Here is a 25294-nt window from a genome sequence, read left to right on the forward strand (position 1 = left end):
TTACAAGGAACCAAACTTTTTAGTGAGGTAGAGAGGATATACCAAAAAAAGAGACAAACTTATAAATGAATGCAGCAGTCATTAGATTGAGCCAAAGATTTGCTGTAGATTGATTTATTAATACTCATGTCTACTGTACAGATAAGGAAATGAGGCATGCAGAACTCAAGTAACTTGGCCCCAGTCACACAACCAGCGTGGCAGAGCAGGATTCATGCCAGGTAGCCCAGCTCTAGAAGATGGTATTTGTTCTCATATCAAAAACCATCCTCAAGTATAAAAAAAATGGGCAAAATGACTTAAGACACAAATTTGAATTTCCTACCAAGTAACTGGTCAATCCTTTGTCCTTTTAGAATACCTTGTTTATACTTCTTTTATAGCTTATGTCTAACAGCACTACTATTATGTGTTTATAAGTTTGGTCCCCCATTAAACTTGGATTTCCTCCTAGTTTGTGTTTTAAACGATGTTTACTGAGTGAATAATTGTCAGTGTATTTGGCTGCAGCAGCCACTGTCCTTTTTCTATTGAATGACTTTCTAACTGCTAACTTTATAAGAATTAAATGACTTGGAAGTAAGCAGAAGTCACATGCTTGAGTTTTAGCACATGGAACTTGTGACATCCCTTTGTTACTAGAAGGCCATATTTACTTACTTTCTGATTATCAGTTAGAACCCATTCGACAATCATAATAACAAATATTTTTGAATATTTACTATGAGCAAAGCACAGTTCTAAGTACACGAGATCACTCATTTAGTAACATATTTCCTAATAAGGAAAAGAGAGTAGATAAGACCAGATAAAAATGTGTTTGGCACTTTGGGAGATACATCAGTCACACAGTGTGAGCTCTCCATATACCCACACTGGTAGGACTGTCCAGACCCTTACTGGGCAACTCTAGGGCATGTCACCAATGGCTAATTTGCCAAAGAAATTCCTTTTAGTGTATTTTTATTATGCTTCTCAATATCTCAGTCAACTAAACTTGGTTAGTGGAAAGGAGGCAATTGCACATTATACCACAAACTGTTCATTGTATAAACTTTATATGATTTTTAACTTTATCATATAATTATTGTTTGAATTATCTACTAAATTGATTCATAAATGCAAACTTTTATTTAAATAATTATGTTTACATCTTTCCTCATTAAGTTCTAACTCCCTTGGGGCAAGAATTATCTTTGCATCTCTAGCATCTAGCACAGTGCCTTGAGACACACAGATTTTAAATAATGTTGAATGCTGAGTTCCTCTGCCTTTAGGTAAACAGGGATACATTTGTGGGTTCATTGGCTCATTAAATCATTCATTAATGGCTTCCAATAACATTTAAAACACAATCCAAATTCCTTACCATCGCCTAACAAGCCCTAGATGATCTGGACTCAGCCTATGCATCTGAACTCACCTCCCCCTCACTTATTCCTCTCAATTTATATTGGCCTTCTTGCTGAGATGTCTTGAAGTTGGCTAAATCATTTTTTTTTAAAAGAACAGTGATATTTTACAAATACAGTTGGACTGTCATAATGATAGGTCGAGAAAGACTGGAGAAAAGTTGAGACCAAAGAGAAAGCAAAAGATTTAATGAATCAATCTTACCTGGGAAAGGTAAGTTTTATTAGAGAAGCATTCTTCAACATTTTCCTATGGTTGTAATACTACAATACTCTAAGTTGAATTTCTAAAAAATTATGAAAATCACCATTTGAAGCAAATATTTTAGAAAATATTAAACAAAGTCATTTGAATAAGAACCTGCATTATTTAAGTTGAAAATTAGGAAAAGAATGCTTTAACCACAAGGCACACTTTAAAAAACAATGAAATATAAGTACATATTTTAAAACAATAAAGTTAAATATTTTGTAACAATTATATACTTTATCATTAATATACTTTTAAAGGTCAAAATATTGTATTTCTAGGGACAAGATACAACCAAAGCACTTCGGAAGAATCACTAGAGAAGATAAAATCAGAGGCAATCTCCTCCCAAAGCATTTGCTAGTAGCTTTTCTAATTACCTGCATTTGTGTTTGATCCTTGAAGAAGTACTGTCAAGGTCTCCATAACCAACAAAGCCAGGTGCTTTTGGTCTTCAACAGAGCTACTATTTCTTGAATCCCCTAGAAAAACAGTTTCAAAGGTCTAATTCACAAAAGTGACAGGCTTATTTCTTTCTTCATTCAGTTGTGTTTTAACAATTCCTCTCAATATTTCTTTACTATTGACTCTCACCACTACTGCTACTGATACAATACAAAATGTGTACCCCACATCTGCCACAAGCTCAAAATCACTGTTTACAGATTTTATTTTAGTGTGGCTCGAATGTTACAGTTATGAAGCAAATATTGAAAATAAAAATGCCTGTCAAAGTTAAATAAATCCTATCATAAGGGTTTTCATGATCAAAGAGGTTAACAAGGGCATGCTAGATTTAATTCATCAGAATGAATGGAAAATTTATGGATAGTGTTACCTGTTTGATTTGTAATTCATTCAACACATTTAATACCTACTAACTGCCAGATACTGCTGTGCTTTAATCATCTTTATCAAAAAGAATGAAAAACCTCAAATTCAAGGTACCTAATGACATGTGTGTATTTAACATATGAAAGAGATATATTTATTTATTCTTTATACAATAAAAACATTTTGAGCTACTCACACATTCCAATTGTTTCCAGAACTTTTTTTTTTTAATTCCCTTTTAGAAGCACAAGGGATTTGACACTAGTCATGTGGATCATGTTTTCTTAAGTTTTTCCTTACCTCAAATTATCTTCTAACACAATGACTTATTTCTAGGCAACCCTTCCCTAATTCCATTTTAGAGATCAAATTAAAACATTAGCTTTGGGAAACATTAACAAGGATGTCAAAGTAATGAACATTATGAAGTCATGCAAACTAACATCCAAGCAAAAGGCAAAAGATCAACAAACACCGTTATCAAACCCTTTTGTTAAATAAAAGTAACATTATGGTCAACACTTTACCTTGTTCACTTAGTGCCTGAGTTGGATCCTTCAAGAGGGCAGCATATTTATGCAAAAGGTTTACCATGACCTCCAGAAGGCCCACCTCCCTGAACACATCCTTAAATATGTAGTCATGCCGCGTAAACTTGAGCAGTGTTTTCATGGCACTAATGCTACAATGGTAAGAAGAGCTAGATTTTAAGAGAATGCTAACACTAATAAGTTCTTTACAAGGGATATAATTTAAACTAAAAACAACAAACTCCAGCATCTCAAAATATTTGTTTTGTACTTCTGGGAGTTTAGAAATCTTCTCTGCGAACTGTGACAGTGTGTGCTGTGACTCTAGAATGAAATAATTGGCATTGTCAGCCATGTAAATATTTGTGATGGCATCAAGGATGATATGGGCAAGGAAGTTTGTTTTTGCTCTTAAAAATGCATTCTGAAGAACTGCAAAGGCCTGGACGTTTCTCACACTGTGACCTAAAATAGAAAACAAGAACAGAAAAGTAGGTGCTGTGCAATATTTCAATCATAGTGAACTAATCTATTTCTGTTTAAACACATCATGAATTGTAACATTTATCAACTATTTACTAAGAACATATCCTGAGTTAACTAGAAGTTTCTTTTCTTCAGCAGGTTCAAATAATTTAATTAAAAATAAATAACACTGACTAAAACCTTGAATGCATCATTATGCATATTTCAATACAAAAATATTGTATGTTGAAACATTTTACTGTTTTAGAGAGAATAAAGCTTACTATACAGGCCCAGGCTTTAGAGTTTGGAAATTTGTGGAGACCGTTTTTAAAAATGGGGGTGTTGCTTTTTATTATCTGCACAATTGCCTTTCACTGTAAGAATGGTTAGTCACCTCTCAATCTGAAACGACTTTGATGCTGAGGAAGTAACAAGCCTGAAAGCAGCAAAAATGGCAGCAGGAAAAGTAGGAGGGAATAAATTCTCTAAGTTACAGTTTTCCTTTTATAATTACAAAACTAAGACTTTCATAAATTTTAATCTGGAAGTTTATTTTGTTTCAAGCTAAAAGTGCAATTTCTTTACATATACATGTGTTAAAGCAATTTATGGTCAGTTTGCTAGCTATATTTTTAAACATCTGATATTCAAACACATCAATTGGAAAAAAAGGTATCTTTATACATGCCTATTGTGAGGGAAATCTGTGCAAAATCATGAAGAGATTATCAGAGAAAATTTGTTCTTGACATGAACAGAAACAAATTTGCTTCTAAGAATCGTCCCCAAGATCCACAACTATTACATACAGTATTTGTAAAGGAGTGACTAAAAATATTAACATAGAGCCTGATAAAATAAATTGGAATTTAGAAAGAGGATAAACACAGAGCCAAGAAAAATACAAAATGGGACAGAAAGACTGCTCAGAAATCCTCACTTGGACATTAGCTGAAAAATACTAATTATCAAAAATCTTCAGGATATACAATTCCAATTTTCTGTTTATGTAACATATCAATTTATTCCATGTATAGCAAATACGAAATATTGATCTTTATTTCCAGTTCATTATAAACTATGATTGTTCTCTTCACATTTTCACCCTTTATTATCTGCAGATAACAAAAAAGTAAGTTTAGATAGACTATTGGACATACAAATACATACACCTGCCTAATGTGACAAAAAATGACAAATAATGTTAAAGGATAACTCTAATGTCTTTCATGTCTCACCTAAGTGACAATATAAATCCTCTCTAAAAAGAAAGCAATTAAAAAGAGCTGAGTTAAGGGTAACATGGGAAAACTTGGATTTTTCCCAAGTTTGATCTTGAAATAAAGGAAAAGTGAGGAAATCATTCTAAAGAATGACAACACCATCTCATTACTCTCAAGTCTAAACAAGCAGAAAAAGAAGAAATTAATTAATCCAAGATTAAGAAAGGTAGGCATATATATATATATGCAAAGAATATGACTTTCCTATTTTCAGTCTAAGATAAAATGTAGAACTGAAAGTTTTGAAAAAAGAGCTTAAGTGATATATGCACAAATAAATGAAATAAGAATACAGGTATAATTAAAGAAATGCAAGAAGAGTTCATTCCATAATTAGACACTGAGGAGCTAAAGGCACTATTGGTAATCCAGGTCAGTGATCTAGGCCTGAACTAAGTGTAGTGGCAGTAGAGGTGGTGAAGAAGGGAGGAAATCAATAAACTTTAGGAGGTTTGAAATAGGAAATAATGAACAAGTTACATATGTGAGTGACCAATCAGAATGGAGATTGGCTATAAACAAATGGTAAGGTCACACTCCTGCAAGCCAGTTGCACATCAGCCTTGGCCAAGCACAGATAAAGCAGACCAAGAGTTCTTCAAAGTAAGTCCATAGTGAGGACTGCAAGGCATTTCAGCTGCTAGTTTGAACACAAATATATAAAAGGGAAAATAAATTATCCTTCTTATGTTGGTGCTTCCTGAATTATTGTGTTATGAGAAAACTTATATATGCTTAAGTCACAGAAAAATTCAGAAATGACAAGTGTGGTCCATTTAAAAACAAGAATATGTTAAAAACACTCACTGGGGAAAAAATTTATAGATACAGAAGACATTTTCAAATTAACAAGATATATACAACAAGTGGGTTAGGTTTATTGACTTCAAAAATAACTCAGTTTACTTTTTCTTTAAATTTTTATATTGTACTGTATCATTTAAAGTAAGCATTAAAAACAAGGTAGGTAAACAATATCTATGTAAATAAAAGCACAAGACTTGTGTGTTAGTATGTTTTCTTTTTTTAATGTAAGTATTGATGAATTGGTAAACATCCTGGGCAACAGGAATTTTCCTTATATAGATGATTAAAAGGAAACCAGCATATCAAGGAAAATATTCCCCAAAGCACTCTGAACAGATAATTGACAGGAAGTAAGATAAGACCATAGAATCAAATATATCATTATACACAGTCCCAAACTTATAAACAGCCAAAAGCAAGAGTTACAATTTGTAAAAGGGTTACCATTGCCTCATTCTATCAGTGCCACGATGTCACCACTTCTATATACTAGTCCATCAACTCTTTTGTTTACCTATCACCTCTTACCTATACTATATTCATAAGAAATTTTTAAGAACCTACTAAAACTAGTCAGCAAGATTAACAAAGACACAGGAAAAAAGATTCATATAAAAAAATCAATCACATTTCTATAAACTAACAACAATGAAATTAGGAAAACAACTCCATTCTCAACAGCATCAAAAAGAATAAAATTAAACAAAACTAAAAATCCTGTATGATGAAACTATCAAACAGTGTTGATAGAAAATAAGAAGAGCCAAATAAATAGAGAGGTATACCATATTCACTAACAGGAAGACCCAGTAATGTTAAGATGTTAATTATTCCCAGATTGCTTTATAGATTCAATGTATTTACAATCAAAATCTAAGCAAACTTAAAAAAAAGTGACATAATTATTTAACTTAGATGAATACTCAAAAGACCAAGAATAACAAAAATAATTTTGAAAAGAACAAAATTGGATGACTTAAATTACCTGCCTTCAAGATTTACTATAAAGACACAATAGTCAAGACAGTGTAATATTATTGGTTTACTATTGGATAGACACATAGATCAGAAATCAGAGTCCAGAAACAGGCTTGCATATAATGGTCACATACAGGCTTTCCAACAAAGGATGCTGGCACACTTGGATATCCAGATGGAAAAAAAATAAACCCTTACTTCCTACCATGTACAGCAATTAAATTAAAATGTATCACAGACCTAAATATAAGAGCTAAAAACAAAATACTTCTAGAAGAAAACCCAGGAGAATATCTTAATGAATTTCGGTTAAAGATTTATTTACACAAAAATCACAGATACATACAAAATACATACATATATATATATATAAAGATAAATTGGACTTCAACAAAAATAAAAACTTCTGCTCTTCAAATGACACAGTTAAGAAAAGAAAAGCAAGTCACAGACTGAAAAAAAAACTTTAAAAATATTTATATGATAAAAGACCCAAAATACAGAAATAATTCTTATAACTCAAGTAAGACAAACAATCTTATCAAAAAATAGGTACAAAGTCTGAACCAAAGTAGAGATATGGAGAGCAAATAAGCATATGAAAAGGTGCTCAACATCATTAGTCATTAGGAGAATACAAATTTAAAAATACAACTCGATACCATTATACACTCACTAGCATGTTTAAAATTTAAAAGACCAATAATACCAAGTACTATTGAGGATGTAAAGCAACTGGAACTTTCACACATTGCTAATGCCAATGCAAGATGATAAGTTACTTTGGAAAACAGTTTGGCAGATTCTCATAACATTAAACATGTCTTTACCATATGACCCAGCAATCTACTGCTCAGTAGATTGAAAACATATATTCACATAAAAACTTGTTTTACACAAACATTCATGTTTATAGTAGCTTTATTCATAATGGTTAAGCAAATGTCCATCAACTGGTAAATGGATAAATTGTAGAATATCCAAACAATGAAATATTTATTACCTTGCAATAAAAAGGAACAAAGTGGCATGAATAGCATGGACGAATACCAAAAGTGTTACCTAAGTGAAAGAAGCCAGATACAAAAAAACTACATACTTATGATTTCAGTTTATGAAATTCTAGAAAGGGCCAAATCAAAGCAGATCAGTGGTTACAGGACAAGGAGGTGGGATGGGGGAATTTTCTGCAAAGAAGCACAGGGAAACTTTTTAGAAGGATGAAAATATTCTGTATCAAGATTATGGTAGCGGTGACACAACCATAGACATTTGTCAAATTCATTGATCTGAACATGTAAAATTGATAGATATATAAAGGAAGCTCCAAATGATGTAGTTCACTCAGTCATTAATTAGAATGTTATATCAATTTTTCGGAAAAAGAAATTGATGTTCAGAAAGGATAGGGAGTTGACTTCTGACTCTTAGGGCAACGTTCTTTCTAACGAACCTTGCTTTCCTAGATGCTACATTAGTGGATACACATAATAACCCTAGGAGTCACTAGGCTATATATTTATTATTCCTGGATAGATGAGACAATATCAGGCAAAGACCTATGTTGAACATTAATTTTGATACATTAATTCTATTATAAAATTACACTACTGTAAGTGTAAATAGCTATTATGGAAAAACAAAGACCACTTGATCAAGCGAATGAAACAACAATAAAGTCTGAAAAAGACAGTACATTGCTGAGCTGTTTTTGTATTTACTCATAGAAGGAGTTAATTGAGGAATACTCAAGCTGGAGACTATAAATCAGAGGTTTTTAAAGAGATCTCTATTTTATTTATTAATTTTAAATAAAATGAAGCCATGAGCTGCTGTATAAGACGAGCCTGGATTTCCACCACATTGAATTACAGAGACTCTTTAAAAGTTTCTATACAACTGATGCACTGAGGGCACCTCATATAACAGTGAGCTTGATGACTCCAATTAAGCCATGACTTTTCAATATAATTTTCTCCAGTAAAGTAATCTTGGGATATTCTACTAAACCCATCTATTCTTGACTTAAAATATTATAACTGTTAATTTCTAAGTCATAAAATGCACAGATATGCAACATGAAATTTAAATACCAGACATGGCATTTTTTAGCTAGTTAGATTTTACATGCAATCATCATGATATTATTGAATATTCAGTAAGTGACAATCATGTGAAAGAAACTATTAGAGATCTCCAGGCTCAGATTCTTCTGGAAGGGTTACTATACATTAAAAAAAACTAAGCGAATAGTAAAGCTAGCTTGCTTTCTTATGCAACTAAATGTTCTTAATTATGGAGTAAGTTTTCTTAGTAAAAGATCACTACATGAGGAGTCAAATGTTAGGAAATTTGGATTATGAAAATTTATCCTCTGACCTGAAAGAAATAATATTATTTCTTAGGTGTTTAGTTTTAAATAAAATATTTGAAATATTAAATATTTATAAACATTAATATTATACATTTATTCTTTCTCTATTCCTCTGAGAAGTACAGAATGAAAAAAATATAATAGACTCACCTTTGCCTGCAGACTGGGGTACTGCAAATCCAGGCAACAGAAAGGGTGCCCCTGTGGTAACACCAGCTGGTTTTAATTCACTGACACCATATGTTGTTAGGGAAGTTATCAGATTAACCAGATCTTTCAAAGCATCCCTGGATTCAGCCTCTTTTGCTTGCTCCAATCTAGGGAAAGTATGATTTAGCAAATATTTTTCTCTTTTGTATGCAGTAAATAAATGTATAAAGTACTCAGAAAAGTGCCTTCTTACAATTTTTCCTATTTTAATAGTGTAATATTTTAAAAAATCTAAAAATTTTATTATAAGACAGTAGGGTATATTTGAAAGAAAATCAAACTAATAGTCAGGAACCCTGATATAAGTGCTAATTTTTACCACTAACTGTTATTTGGGGTAAATCAGTAACCTTTAGTAGAGAGTCTCTAAAATAAAGGAATTAGATTAAAGGATCTCAAGTCTCCTACATCGCTAAGGTTATAAAGTTCATTGCTTACAATCAATTACCTTATTAACCATTTCTCACTGAAGACATCTTCTCTTAATAATTTTTAAAAATGAATTCCTTGGGAAGAGCTCTAAAAATTTAATCTGAATTTCATTAATTCAGGTACTTTCATTAGAGTACATTCAAATAAAGTTCTTGGAGTCTAACAAATTTTTGAAAACAACCTTAATTCCTTCTAAAAAGCAATGGGGTCATTATGGAATTTTCTCATGTTCTTGGCCTCAATGAGAACACAAAATGGGATATGCAACAAATTTCTTTTTTTAAAAAATAATAAGCTTTATTATTATAAGTTATTAATATAAGTAATTATATTCATTAAAGTAAACTTGAAGAATGCACAAAGAATAAAAAATATGTTAGCCTTACAACTCATAGACAACCACTTTTAATATTCTGATGTAATTTCTACATTTTTCATGTGTGAAGTTTAGTTTTTATATGGAGTTATTTTTATACCATATACAGCATTTTGCAACCTGCTTTTGTGTTTTTTTTAAATTTAGCAATGTTATACATGCACTTCTCTATGTCCATATAAGCTCTCCAATTTGATACACTTTCTAATGGTCTGTAACATCTACTGTGGCTCTGTGGTTGCCCATTTAGATTTGAGGGCAGTGAGTACAAGCTAGTATAAGTCAGAATACAAGAGCCCTAATAAACATAAAATGTTGTCTACATTTAGGATCAATAACCAAAAGTTAAATTATTGTGTCAAAGAGTATCAACAATTTTGAGGCTCTTGATAACATCTTGTCAACATGTGTTGTCAAAGGATTACACCAATTAACACCCCACTATTAATGTGAAGTGGTTATTTCATAAACTTTCATTTTTCCTCTTTTGTACATTAAGAAATACATACATATATACATATATATGCACATACAACACACAGTATTATGTTCTTGGGGCTTGCTAATATTTACTATTAGATACTGGATTAAACTGTTGTTAGAAATAAGAAGTTTACAAAATCGAGTAGTCTTACAATAAATTGAATGATTTAAAAATAACTAAAAGGCCTAGGAACAGCTAGTAGGGAATGAGTATCTTCTTCCAAATAAAATCTGTAACTAGGTGCTTTCCCAGAATATGCTTGTACCATTTGGGAAGAAAAAGAGGGCTAATGAAACTTTTTAGAATAACTAATTTTTGTTATATACACATTTATAAGGTCTCATTGAATTTACACAATTTTCCTTGCTATAAACTACATTAAAAAACCACTTGAAGCACTATAAAATAAGGATAACCAAAAGTACAATTAAGAATGAAGAGTTTATACTTTAGGAAGACTTTTTTCATTGAAACTCTTCTCCCTCAACTATTTAAGAAAAGTAGATTTATTTTTTATACCGAACTTCTGACTCCACAGTGTTTCCAGCCTGCATATGCCACTTCAACTCTAAATTTATGTTTTGTACTCTGTTGGCTGAACAGGAATAGAGAGAGGCAATTAAAGCCAAGGGAGCACCCAAGTATACATTAAATAAGTACTTTATTAATAACTGCCATTTTCCTATAACCCCAAACTATATTGTTTCCTTTAACAAAAAATGATTGAGTAGACACATAAAATATATTTTGAAGTTGTGTAGTTTTACCTAAGCAAGAGATCACAAAGGAAATTATATCCTTGCCATATCCGAAAATCATCCAAAAGTGTTTGAGAAACATCACTCGAATCTTTGAGGAAACAGGAAAGCCCAGCAAACATTTCAACAATTTCTAGGGGAGACAGGTCATCTGATTGCTGCATATTCTGAACACATGTAGATAAACATTCTTTTTCTGAAAGAATAAAGAATTAAATAGATATGTATTTATTTCAGTTGCTTAGGATAATTTTCTTCACTCTTAACTGGTGTTTAAACAAACATTAAATGCAAATATATCTGGAAAATGCTAAAGATAAATGTTACACATTCTATAACTAATTATGTTTCAAATTCATTGGAAAAGCACTGCCTATAAGTAGCAAAGGATAATAAAGGAAAGTGCTAAAAAATAACTGACACGTATTATTGTATTTACATTATATTTTTATGTTTTGCCATTCAACAAAATGATTGGCCACTGACAAATGAGGTTTTGGATGTTTTATATTGATATAGTAAAGAATTAAAAAAATGGAAAACTATCTTCTAAGTTCAAGATGAAAAACCCAATAATTATTTAGAAGTTCAAATTAAGTGAAGTGGACCAACGAAATACATGTTTGCACTACATATTACTAGTTTAAAACACAATCCTACCCTATTACTGACTTTGAGGATTTGTGGTGTTTCAAAGAAGACTTTCCCTCTCTTAACTTTTAGTGTATAAAGAAACCTAGAATCACATAACAAAAGCTAAGAAGATTTAACACAGGAATGGAAGGAAGGAAAAATTTAATGAATGATGAATTAGGTATTGGGTTTTCACTGTAAGTGAACAGAAGTTGTATTAAAAATTATTTTGAAAGAATTTCAGGACAAAATATATATGGATAAAATAAGTACACAGACTATTTGAGATGTTAAGCAACTGTCTCCTGGTTAGACAATTTAAAGCAATAGCTGGCGCTTACAGATCAGTTAAACAGAATGGATCATGTTTCTATAGTGCTGATAAAGAATCCGCATAATTCCCTCTATGCTGCATCAGACAACTATTTTGCCATCTGTGAGATATCTTCAGAGAAGACTTGAAACTCAAAAGAACATCCTTTTTATTTTTCAACAAAAGACAAAGGAAGAATAGGCTACAAAATAGAACTTACATCATATTCTGATTGAACTTTTACACCACAATGAAATTATTTTAACTTTTGTAGATACACGTCATTTGGAACTTGAGAGAATTTCTTATGTTTGAAGTGCCCCAAAAATAAAACTAAAAAAGCGTCTCCCGGAAAATTTATTTTTTCATTTAAGAGAAGATCTTAAGAGAATTCAGAGGTAAAAATAAATCTGTCCTCAAATGAGAAAGATAAAAATGGGAGGAGTTTAGAGCATTTAAGGTGACTAAGGAAAGAGCTCCTCACCGTGAATGTACTTCACCACGTTGACACTCAGACCGTGCCGGGATATGGTCATAAGCACTTCTCCAGCACTCTTCCTCCAAGGCAGGTTGTAGGGAGGGCACCAGGAGGTTATTGCACTGAATAAAAGCTGGAGATCATCTTTCTGAGCCAGTTCCTCTGCCGGAGAAACAAAACTGCAGAGTTTCACTAAGATCTAAACACAACACAAAACAAAAATATTTGTTGATAAAGGAGCAGTAATCATCAAGGTCAACATTTTACTTCTCTAATCTAGGTTTTTAATACCTATCTTGCCACAGGTAGAGTCCAGGTTTCTTCTTTAAAAAGAACATTTTTAGGGAGAGGAAAAAGTAAAAACAGATCTTTAAAAGTGAAGGCATTTTCAAATCCTTTCAATTTTCTACACAAGCAGAAAGGAAAATTAGAGTAATACAAAATCATCTTAATTTGAAAGAAACTTTAAATTTGGCTTGTTGCCAAAAATCTTCTAGTCTGACTTTTAAAGAAGACTCTAAGTTTCTCAAACTCTAGAATGAGAACTTACTTCTTAACTATGGTTTGTCAAATGCACAGTACACGAGTGCACATGGCACAAAGAGCTGCCATTTGGTGAGTTCTGCTGTGGTTTCTGCCTTCAGTGGGTTCTTCTTTCTAATCCCAATTCAGTGTCTTCTCTGTGCTAAATATTTTCATCTACATATTAAATATATATAAAATATGCATACTAAGCTAAGATTTATATACTTATATTTATAAATATTTATATATAAATAATAAATAAATATATATAGTAAAAGAACTATAATTTATGACATAATTTTAGTCTCTTAAAAAAAGTGCTTCATAAATTTTGGGAATTTCAACATCAGTGGAAGAAATTGCTAAATAAAGAGAGGTATTTGAAATACCTCTCAACTCAGAAAACTGGTTCTTGCTTTTCCTATTTCCTCTGGTGCAAAGACTTTCCTAGATTTAAATTCTTCTAATTTGCAACTACCAAATATCAGGAAGAAGAAAATAGGATTAAGAATTCAGGGAAACAATAAAATATACATAAAATCAGTAAATATGGGGAGGGATTAAATAAGTGTTAAAAGAAAACGGGGCAAGGCCACAAAAACAAACAAAACAACAAATAAACAAATACCACCTGGAGAAATTGCTGGATATGAAACATCCATTCATAAGTGTAATGTATGAATCTATCTCTATAGGTACAAATAGAGTCAAATGTAGAAAAAAGATGTATGCTCAGAGTGGTGTACAGCTGACTTTTCTTTTTGTTGGTTCTGACACTGCCCCTACATTATTAGAGGGATCAAAGTAATTTTTCTAATTTGTTACGTAGAAAAAAACACGTGTAATTAAAACATAATAAAATGCTTTTCTCCAAACAAAATTCATGTTCTCAAAAATAAACTGAATGCAATGATTGCTTGAATTTTCTGCCTCTTAAGATAATTGGTTTTTAATCTTTAATGGCAAAAGGATGCTTACAAATAATCTAGTATAATCCTGACATTTTACAGAATAGAAAACTGAAGAGTCTACTCCTCATTCCTCCTCTGCCCCATATTAACCACTTCTATTTGTAAGGACTATTACAAAGTCGAGCCAAGTGTGGCAGAGCAGTAATTGGCCACATCAACACAAATGAAAAAAATGAATGCCTGCATGAAGCAGTACCAACTGCCAAGGTCCCAGGAAACCATCTGTCACATAATTCAAAAATAAGGATTTTATCTATTACTAATACCATGTCCTTACAACATTTAATAAGTGTGCTCAACTGGCTTTCTAGACAAAATGATGACAACAATTTGTCTACCTACGATGGGGAACTAAAACAAAGGAAGTGATGCACTCAAAGGAGCACTAGGACACTAAGGTTCTCATCACTGCCACTCACCGGCAGAGGATTCCACAATTGTAAAATGAGGACTGAGATTCCAATGGTCTTCTCAGTTCCTTTTGGCCTTAACATTCAATGATTCTAAAAGCTAAAATGAGTCCCACATTATTTGAAACTCAGCACCCATTGGTTTCAAATATAGGAAATAAAATTTAGTTTTAAAAGAAAACTTTGTTATACTTGTTTGGGTATTAGAAGTATGAAATGCAGTTTCCATTTATTGCCTAAGACATTCGTTAGTTTCTTAAGAGGGCTTCATTTAATTCGGGCTACTAGTTTAATCAGCAAAGATTGACCCACTATATTCATCAGCAGTCTAAAAGCAGCATTAGGTCCTGTGTGATTTACTCCACTGCATTTCTCAATCAATCTAATTCAAGAGTCAGATATACCTGAGTTCTAACCTTATTTCTGCCATTTGCCCACATCATCATTTTGGTGGAAAACAAAAGTTCTGACATTATGGGATTGTCTTACAAATTATATGAGATAAGGAATGTTAACCACTGGCATAAAAATATCTAATAAAGCAAGCGTTGAACAAATATTTGTTGAATTTGCATTTCTATTTAATAATCCCAGTCTTTTCCTTTCTAGAACTGCCTTAGGCTCCCACTCGTGTGCCCATTCATCACCAGCACCTCTACAAAGCAGAGTCAATCTTGCAGTAAAGATCCCAGGAATGTGCGGTGAGCATGCCAGTCTCTATCCTGGGACAGAGAGCCATCCTCCCTATTCTCTCTTCCTACTTGCACTGATGGTGGCGGTGGTAGTGGCAGCTGCAGCAGCACAATTAGTTTTTTTTTTTTTTAATGTCTACTATGTGTTAAGCAGAGAACTAAGGATATATGTATTACTTCATTTAATCCTCACAAAAATCCCTTTACATAGGTATTATTATCTCCATTTTAGAGATGAGAAATCTGCATTTCAGGTTAAAAATTTTACAGAATTGGATTTAAATTTGTGGCTTTTTATACTGTATTAGACATTGTATTTTAAACGTTTGCTTGTAGATGGCTGGTTTTGAAATTTTCCTCTCAAGAAAGATTATCATAAATGATGACTACATTTCCAGGCTAGCTAACAAAAACAAAAGTCTATTTAATACATAATGCTATTAAAAGAATAATAGTTAACAGTAGGGAAGCAGGGCTCTACAGGCAGGGGGCAGAGGAGGTAGCAGCAGTGACCAAAAAAAAAAAAAAAAAAAAAAAAAAAGCTTGCCTTTTTTAAGTTAAATGTTTAAGGGTTAGGGATTTCTGTATATATAAGCAGCAATCTAAAATAGAACTTCTTGACATTATAAAAAAATATAACCTAAATCTTAACATGACTGTCGGTAAGTTTTCCTTGCTTAGTTCGTTTTAGAGATTGATATAGTTGTATCACTGATATTCTGATATTAAGATTAGGAGCTTAACAGTTGAATCTCTTCAGAGAAACAAACCTGCTAACATGTCAAGCAAATATTCCTGAAAACAAACTTACAGAGTCAATATATGTGACAATTATATTTAATAATGCCATATTGTGATAAATGAATGAAATACAATAGAAAATGTAACAGGCAGGGCATCCATTTCACTTTATATACAGCTCTATAGATGACTTGGCAAATAGCACCCTCTTTACCTGCACAAAAACTTTCTGGAGTAGTCCCCGACGTTCTGCTAGAGGTAGCTCATTCTGTGCACCTCCAACTGCCTCAGGCACATGTGGAAGGTCAAAAAACAGATACAAACATTTAACCAAGGTGGAAGGCACTGACATCGTTGTCATGCAGTCCACGGTTTTCTGGAAAACAAACCAATTAATAAGTGAACAGACAGGTAGACAGACAGACAGGCAGATATAACTATAATTAGGCAATTAAGTGCACAGCTGAATAATTCACAAATTTTCAGCCACAAAATTGTGTAACAAAATAAATTTTCAAATGCCTGAAAGAATCAAGAAACGATGCCATGCTGGGAGAAATAATTTCCCTTTTGGAGAAACTTGCTTTAATCAAATATTGAGATTAATCTATTTATTTTAATATATTATTCACTGTTTATTATTTACTTATGAAGAAGCAGTAAGTTTCTAAGAACACAAGCTTTAGGATATCAAAAAGTCTCTTATCAACCATGAGCTTGGGCAAACTATTTAATTTGGCTGGGCCTCACTTTTCTCTCCTGTAAGATGGATATAATGGTACACACTTCTTAGAGTTAATAGGAGGGTTATATAAGATAACCTATGCAAACATATTAAGCAATAGGTAAACTGTAAATCTGTAGTTGCTTTAGTATTATTTTTATCTTTATTATTGTTGTAGATTCTGGGCTAGAAAGACACTTGAGAGATATAGCCATCATTGACACAAATAAATCTTTGTTATTTACAAAAATTAACAGTGGAAGAAATTCCAGACCTTCTTATAGTAAACATTTTAATATTCTTAAGTATGATAAAATAATTAAAATTTTTTTCATGGTGCAGTATGGAATCAAGAGTTTTACAGCACTAGAAATCAATGGATTAGCATAAACTATTATTATATGCTTTCTCATCAAATATTTATTGAGTGTCTAGGGTATGTTAGCAGTTTGTTGGGAGCTGGGCATGCAAGAAGCAACCCTGTCCTTCGGAAGACCACAGTCTACCAGCAGAAAAGGATTCATAAATAATTGTGATTTAGTCTCTTAATTCTAGCAATAGTGGTGCACAAAGGAATAGTCTACATTGCAAGGAGTGGAATGGAGGAGTGCGAGGAATTGAAATAAGAAGGGAAAGATCAGCTGAAAGATACATAGGAGATTAGACCATATAGTACAGTTGAGGAATCAGAGTTCAAAACTGCTGGCTCCTGAAAAGCCATGCTAACAATGACTAATATTTAATGAGTGTTTATTACATAACAGGTATAAGGCTAAGCACTTTATATACATCTCATCTATCAAATCCCCCTATGGGTTAGATCTTATTATTGTACAATCCTTAGTTTACAAAGGGACAAGTGAGACTTATCACTTATACACCCTGTCTAAGTAAGGTCAGAGACCTGGTAGTGATTGACAAAGTGTGTATGCTTGGCAACCTATGTGTATGGTCTCCTATTGTAAACAGTTTGCCTTTATTTTGCTGACAATGGAGAGCCAATGAAGTATTATAAACAAAGGAGAGATAGAACCAGATTTCAGAAAAGTAGGTGGTGGCAGTATAAAGTAGATATAAGGCTAATTAATATAGAAAACCATGAGACATGGGTCCTGAATTAATGCAGTAGCAGCATGCTGGAGAGGAAGATAAAACCTAACGAGTAATCCCTTGTAAAATCTAGCCCCTTCCTACATATCTGTTATCAATTCCTGCCTCTACTCACTCAAAAAATCCCTGCTCTACTTACTTAAAATTTGTTATTTCTAGACATGCTGTGTCTTCATACAATTAACTTTCAGTTTAAATGTTTCCTCATGTCTGCAACTTTCCTTAACTCATCATCTTCCCTCTTATTTCCACCTTAAACATGTACAACACTCATGTTTCTAGTTTCATGGCACTATATATACCCCGTTATTGCATTTTGTGGTATTATCTTTATCCATTTCATCTCTGGCATCTACATGTTGAGTCAGGACTAGGTTTTACTCATCTCTGAATCTTGTTGCCAGCAGAAAATGGCACTCAAAAAAAAAAAAAAAAAAAAAAAAAAAACTCAGCTCAAAACTAATACTGAGTTTCCTTCATAAATGCATCTGATAGATGTAAAGTATAACTTGGTATCCAAACCAGTATTAGACAACATTTGTCATTTTAAAAGCACTTAAGTTTCTCCTGATTCTTCTCTTTTACTCCTAAGGCCATCTATCCATTTATGCATGTTTAAGTTACTCCACATTTACAGAGTTTCTACTGTGTGTTAGTTATTATGGTAGGACACAGTCTCCTGATGATAATTGAGAAAGAGAAAAAAAACATCTATAAACAATATGAATCAACATCTATGAACAATATGAATCAAACAGAAACATTTTAACTAAAAATCATTCTATCATATGCTAATTCTAAACCAAAACAAATTGTTATAAAGTAACACTGAGACATTTATAACTACCATTAACAGCAAATAGAATCGGGATTTGGAATGTCCACAGATAGATGAAAACAGTGGTCTACTTTGGGACTCTCTGAAGGTTAATTTGGGTGACCACCGATCTCCATTTGCTGGGAACTGAGGGATTTCCCAGGGCTGTCAGGGCTAACACTGGGAAAGTCCCAGGCAAATCAGGAAAAGACGGTCACTCAAATTGCCTTTCTCACTTAAAGAAAACAGCAGATGAAAAAGGAAACAGACCACTCTAAGGGAAAAATTTCCAGGGGCTACATCCTTGGGCACATGACTAATTTCAGGATATGGTTACTAAGAAATATGCAATGTCCCCGCTGTGCCAGTCACTGTGGCATGACTGGTGTCACAGTTACCTTTGCAAATCCCATTCTTAAATGATGTGTAGTGTTTCAAAATCCATTGTATTTTAGGCAACAGATATTCCCAAGTTTGGTACAGACTTTGATAGGTGAGTCTATCCTGGATTTTAGAAGTTTGAATAAACCAAAATGTCAAGTGCCAAAATCAGGCTTCTAAATGACTCATTAATGAATACATAGAGCATATGTCATGATAGATACCTAAAATTGATTTCAAGAACAAAAATGCCATCTCCAGAATAAGTCATCTGATAGGGATGGGAATACATATTCTTCTGAAAATGTCAGTGTTTCCTTATTTTCTGTAAAAATCAGAAATTTAAAAAGTATTTTCCATGTCACTTATTCCTTATTAGCTGATTGATTTTAGACAAATGGTGATTCTTCTAAGCCAGAGTTTCCCTAACTTGGGCTACAGAAGTGTTGAGCTGGGCCTGATGGAGCCATAGTGCCTGGGCTACTCGCCTCCAGCCACATGTCACATCTCTTTACACAGTGTGCTATAAAAATTATTTTCTACATGTGTTATTACGTGACAAAGAGGGGAAATGCTGCTCTAAGTCACGCATTTCCTCATATGTAAAATCAACTTCCTCACAGAGATGTTGTGAGAAGCATCAAATAACCTGTAAGAAGAATTTGAAGAAAATGATGATTATTATAAAATCTTATTTGGATACAATGAGAAAGTTAATTTAACAAAATCCCATGAGAATACAAAAAGAGTTTTGAGTTATCAAGGAGGAAAACTAAGAACTCACCTGACCAGAGGATGCTAACAAATTAATTGTTGTCAGAAGCATCCAACCTCTACTAGCTTCTTCACTCTGATTGATTTCTAGGAATTGGACTATGGCCCGACTTGCAGCTTCTATAAAACCAAAGGGAAAGCAATTTAGGTGGGGGGAAAAAATCACAGTTCCCTTCCTTCAAATCTGCAAGGAACTGATCATTCACTAAGCACGTATTTAACATCAGCACCATTATATGCTCTGTGGAAAAAACATTAAAAACATCAACATTTTAACATAAGTAAGCCCTTTATAATTACTACAGAATGTAAAAGTCAGGCTATATATTTCAGGGAAGGGCATGTCATGAACTAATCAAAAAGGGTTATGGAAGAGGTGAAATTTGAGCTAAACCTGGAAAGGAAGTACAAGATTGTCCAAGCAGTGGGAGGAATGAAAGGGTACAGGAAGAATAAGCACACAGTATTGAAACAAAACACTAAAACTGTGGCTACAGGAATGAGCCTGATATGCACAGATCAAGACAAGGAAATGCCACTGCACACCCACTAGAATGGCTATTACTAAAAAACAAAACAATACAAATCAAAACAAAGATAAGTGCTCGCAAGAATATGGAAAAATATAAACACTCATACATTCTTGGTGGAAACAAAATAGTGCAGCTGCTGCGGAAAACAGTTTGGTGGTTCCTCAAAAAGTTAAACATTGAATTACCATATGACCCAGCAATCCCACCTCAGGTACATACCCCAAAGAATTGAAAGCAGGGACTAGAACAGTTATTTGCATACGAGTGTTCATAGCAGCATCATTCACAATAGCCACAAAGAGGAAGCAATTCAAGTATTCATCAACAGAGAAATGGATAAACAAAATGTGGTCTATACATTCAGTGGAATATCATTCAGCTATAAAAAGGAAAGAATTTCTGATACATACTACAACATGGATGAACTTTGAAGACATCATACTGAATGAAACGTCAAACACAAAAGGTCAAATATTATATGATTCCATTTGTATGAAATAACTAGAATATGCAAATTCATTGAGTTAGAAAGTAGAGTACAGGTTACAGGGGGATGGAGAGAAAGGAATGTGGAGTTAATCCATAATAGGCGTAGGGTTTCTGTTTGCGGTGATAGAAAAGTTTTGGTAACGGATGGTTGTGAGGTATTACAACATTGTGAATGTGATTAACACCAGTGAATTGCATGCTTGGGAGTGGTTGAGATGGGAAATTTTATGTTGTATCTATGTTTCTACACGTTACAAAAGGGAGACTAAAGAGATAATGAGAATTAAATGTAATAATATCACCCTGGAGTGGATCTAATAACGGAGAAAATGTCCAAAGGGCATTATTGGGACATTAAAAAAATGAAATATAAATTGAATGCTTTATATCAATGTTAAATTTCTTGAACTCAATAACTGTACTTCATAAGGTTACATAAATGAATCTCCTTGTTCTTAGGAAATTTCTAGGAAATTTATAAGGAGTACTAAGTGTTCAAGGAGGATGATGTAAGCAACCTACTCAGAAATGTTTAGAAAATGGAGAGTAGATGAATAGATAGATACTTAGACAGATAGTACCAACAGAAAATACAGAAGTATAATAATGAAGGAGGGCAAGCTAAGGGTTGTATTTGGCTCTTTGGGCAAGAGCAGGCTAATTTAGTTTCTTGAGCAAAGTAGATGATGAAAGCATTACGTTAGATCATGCTAGATTATTAATCCCACAGTGATGTATATGACAAACTGGAAGGGCAAAGAGACTGAAGGGAGGGGAACAATTTAGAAGGTGCACTTGTAGGTTGACTTGAGCAACTGACAGTAGGAACAGAGAAACAGTGAGGCATATAAAAGAATCATTCATAGACTTGTGCAGTTGGAAGGATCTTTGAAAGTAAATTTAGCTGAGTATGTTTTTAGAGATAAGGGAAAATGTATCAATATCCAGATGTGTCCTAAATTCATGAACACAGACTTTGCCAGTTTTTATATTTAATCCACAAGATGAATTAAAGTTGTTAGAAAATAAGTCCAAACTGTTCCCTCTGAACTAACTGGGTAAATCACTAATGCACACTTAACACTGTTCATGAAGAAGCATAAAGTAGAATAAATAGAATTTAGGTTACCTTAGGGGTATTTTTATTCAACATAACAAAGTCAAGTTAAAAGTATTTTATGAGATAATTGTATCCAAGATTTACACATGATTCTATGCTGGGTATTTTCACCTTTTATGTTTCCATTTGAGGAACACTGTAACAGGAAAAATTTTTTTAAATAGCTTATTTTTACTGAGTCCTAACTATACACCAAACACTATTTCAAGTATTTGTGGGTTTAACCCATTTAATCTTATAAGAACCCCATGAATTATTTTCTATTATTATCCCCCCTTTGGAGATGATGTAACTGAAAAATAGGGAGGTTAAGGAATTTGCCCATAGTCATATAGCTAGTCAGTGACAGAACTTCGAAGCCCATGCTCACAGTCAACATACATATAAAAGGGATGCACATTAAAAAACATTTATTGGGAAAGAAGAAATCTAACAGAAGCCTAAAAAGAAGTAGTCACTGGCTTATTTCTAATATTCAGTATCTCATAAATATTGAAACTATTACATTCACATGTTTACTGATTTATAGTCTGCTCTCTCACTAGAAAATAAACACTGTGAGAATAGAATCCTGTGTACCTTTTTCGGTGTTGAATTACCTCGAACTTAGCAAGTATCTGATACACATCTGCCCAAGAGTAAAAAAATAAACCTTGCTGAATCAAAGGAATGATGATAACAGAATGTCACCACAAGCTCAACTTCTTTATCAAATCAAGAGATTTGGACTTACTATCGGTAATAGGGATCCCTAAAAGTTTTGAAAAGGGGAGTAACATAAAGAAGGCAATTTTTAAGGCTGATTAAATTGAGCAGGTCTCATTAGAGAGGGGAAGAGTACATAAAAGGAAGGTTATGGGAGGATTTGAGTTCTCTTTTTATTTTTCTTTCTTTTCTGGAGCAATGAAAATGTTCTAAAATTGAGCATGGGGATGCATGCACAACAATGTGATGATACTGTGAGCCAGTGACTGCATACTTCAGATAGTTTGTATGGTATGTGAATATATCGCAACAAAATTGCATTTACAAAAATGTACACTTGGCTTGAAACCGTTCTATTTATTTGATCAATGGTGGGCATTTATACCTCAACTGTGTGGTTTCTTATGTTTTGGTTGACAATGAACATTAAGGGATTTCTCAAGAGAATAAAAGACATACAATGGATAAAAAGCCAATGTTCTAACACGTCCAATGGGGAACTCTGCTGATTAAATAAGACATTATATGTGAAAATAAACTGAAAAAGACCAAGATAGTAAAATTATTAACGTTTACTTTACCTACACACATGAAATAATACAACTGTCAATCAACAACCACAATACAATAGTTACCACATACCTATTACTATACACTACTAAAGTAGGCCCTTAACATCTTTATTAACTTCATAACAATTACTCTTGTTGAGGAAAAAGGGAAGAAGATCTAAGTTACAACAGCAATAATGTAAATTTATCTTACCTGGCTTTGAATTACATGTTCATACAAAGAAATCTGGATAGGTAGTAGTGATTGAAAGACATGGGGGAAGTCTGAGCTATCACTGACAAAACTATTTTTATATAACAAATGTATTCCTAGGAACTATTTTACTTTCACCAAAGAAACACATCCCTGTCACAAAAATATTACATTGGGATCTTTTTTTTTTTTTTTTTTATTAAATTCAGTTTTATTGAAATACATTCACATACCATACAATCATCCATGATATACAGTCCACTGTCCACAGTATGATAACACAGTTATGCGTTCATCACCACAATCTATCTCTGAACATTTTCCTTACATCAGAAAGAACCAGAACAAGAATAAAAAATAAAAGTGAAAAAAAACATCCAAATCATCCCCCCATCCCACCCCATTTGTCCTTTAGTTTTTATCCCCATTCCTCCACTCATCCATACACTAGATAAAGGGGGTGTGATCCACAAGGTCTTCACAATCACACTGTCACCCCTTGTAATCTGCATTATTATGGAGTCCAGACCGCTGGGTTGGAGTTTGGTAGTTTCAGGTATTTACTTCTGGCTATTCCAATACATTAAAGCCTAAGAGGTGTTATCCATATAGTGCATAAGAATGTCCACCAGAGTGACCTCTTGACTCCATTTGGAATCTCTCAGCCACTGAAACTATTTCGTCTCATTTTGCATCCCCCTTTTGGTCAAGAAGATACTCTCAGTCCCACGATGCCGGGTCCACACTCATCCCCGGGAGTCATACTCTGCGTTGCCAGGGAGATTTACACCCCTGGGAGTCGGGTCCCACGTAGGGGGGAGGGCAGCGAGTTCGCCTGTCGAGATGGCTCAGTTAGAGAGAGAGAGGGCCACATCTGAGCAACAAAGAGGTACTCAGGGGGAGACTCTTAGGCACCATTACATACAACTTTAGACTCTCCTTTGTGGTAATGAGCTTCATAAGGGCAAGTCCCATGCTCGAGGGCTCAGCACATCAAACCGCCAGTCCCAATGTTTGTGACAACATACGCTAGGGGATCAGCATCTCAAAGTTTGGAGATAGGCCTTACAATTCAGGGACAGAGTTAACTGCTGTAAGAGCTTACAATCTAGGGACTATTACAATTATTGTGTCCACGTTAGGCTATGTTCTAAGATTCAATTCTGAGTTTACACATTGTAGTTAGTCCATATTGGTGAGGCATCATCTCTCTCACCATGTTTTCTCCAACACTTTTACTCCTATATATATATTTTCCTACAATTTTATAGAGTTATATTCACATACCATACATTTATCCACAGTGTACAATCAGTTGTTCATGGTATCATCATAAAGTTGTACATTTATCACCACAATCAGCATTTGAACATACTGATTACTACAAGAAAAACTGTTTTTTCTTTTTTTAGCAATAAGAAAAAAGGATAAAAAGAAAAATAACATGTCATACAATACAATATACTACTAAGGACAGCAAATAACACCACTACCAAGAATCCCATATTACTCCCCTATATCCCCTTCTCATATACATTTAGCATTGGCGTATTGCCTTTGTTACATTTAATGGAGGTATATTACAATGTTACTGTTGACCATAGACTCCAGTTTGCTTTGATTATGTTTTTTCCTGAATACCATCCCTTTTTGAAATTTCTACATGGTTGACATTCATTTGCTTTCCCACATGCAAAAACATTTTTATATTTGTATATTTAGTAACAGTCATTGGCCACTCCAGTTTTTGCCACGTTATACAGTCCCAGTCTTTATCATCTATCTTTACCTCTGGTGTCATACATTCTCCTATCTACATTGGGATCTTTTAATTTCACCAGTATTTAACAAAGACAAATTTAAACGATGATTTAACTTAAGGTTATATAAGAGTTAATGAAAGAAATATATATTTAT

The 25294-nt window shown here is 33.3% G+C and overlaps 1 protein-coding gene across 10 annotated transcripts in view; it reads right to left on the reverse strand.

The window, feature by feature from the left end:
- Nucleotides 1-25294, reverse strand: part of WDFY3 (WD repeat and FYVE domain containing 3) — a 364802-nt gene that overhangs the window by 172933 nt on the left and 166575 nt on the right. For all 10 annotated transcript variants that reach the window (XR_005215912.1, XR_005215911.1, XM_037830163.1 and 7 more), the window contains 7 exons: nucleotides 19776-19885; nucleotides 16174-16335; nucleotides 12627-12819; nucleotides 11206-11392; nucleotides 9087-9253; nucleotides 3024-3491; nucleotides 2043-2144 (listed from right to left, as the gene is read on the reverse strand). Coding sequence is in view for 8 of the 10 variants with exons in the window: in XM_037830163.1 (XP_037686091.1) it covers nucleotides 2043-2144; nucleotides 3024-3491; nucleotides 9087-9253; nucleotides 11206-11392; nucleotides 12627-12819; nucleotides 16174-16335; nucleotides 19776-19885 (1389 nt within the window). In the remaining 2 variants the exon portion in view is untranslated. The remainder of the gene's footprint in view (nucleotides 1-2042; nucleotides 2145-3023; nucleotides 3492-9086; nucleotides 9254-11205; nucleotides 11393-12626; nucleotides 12820-16173; nucleotides 16336-19775; nucleotides 19886-25294) is intronic.

Source organism: Choloepus didactylus, chromosome 3 (assembly GCF_015220235.1).
Source record: "Choloepus didactylus isolate mChoDid1 chromosome 3, mChoDid1.pri, whole genome shotgun sequence".
Lineage (NCBI taxonomy): Eukaryota > Metazoa > Chordata > Mammalia > Pilosa > Megalonychidae > Choloepus > Choloepus didactylus.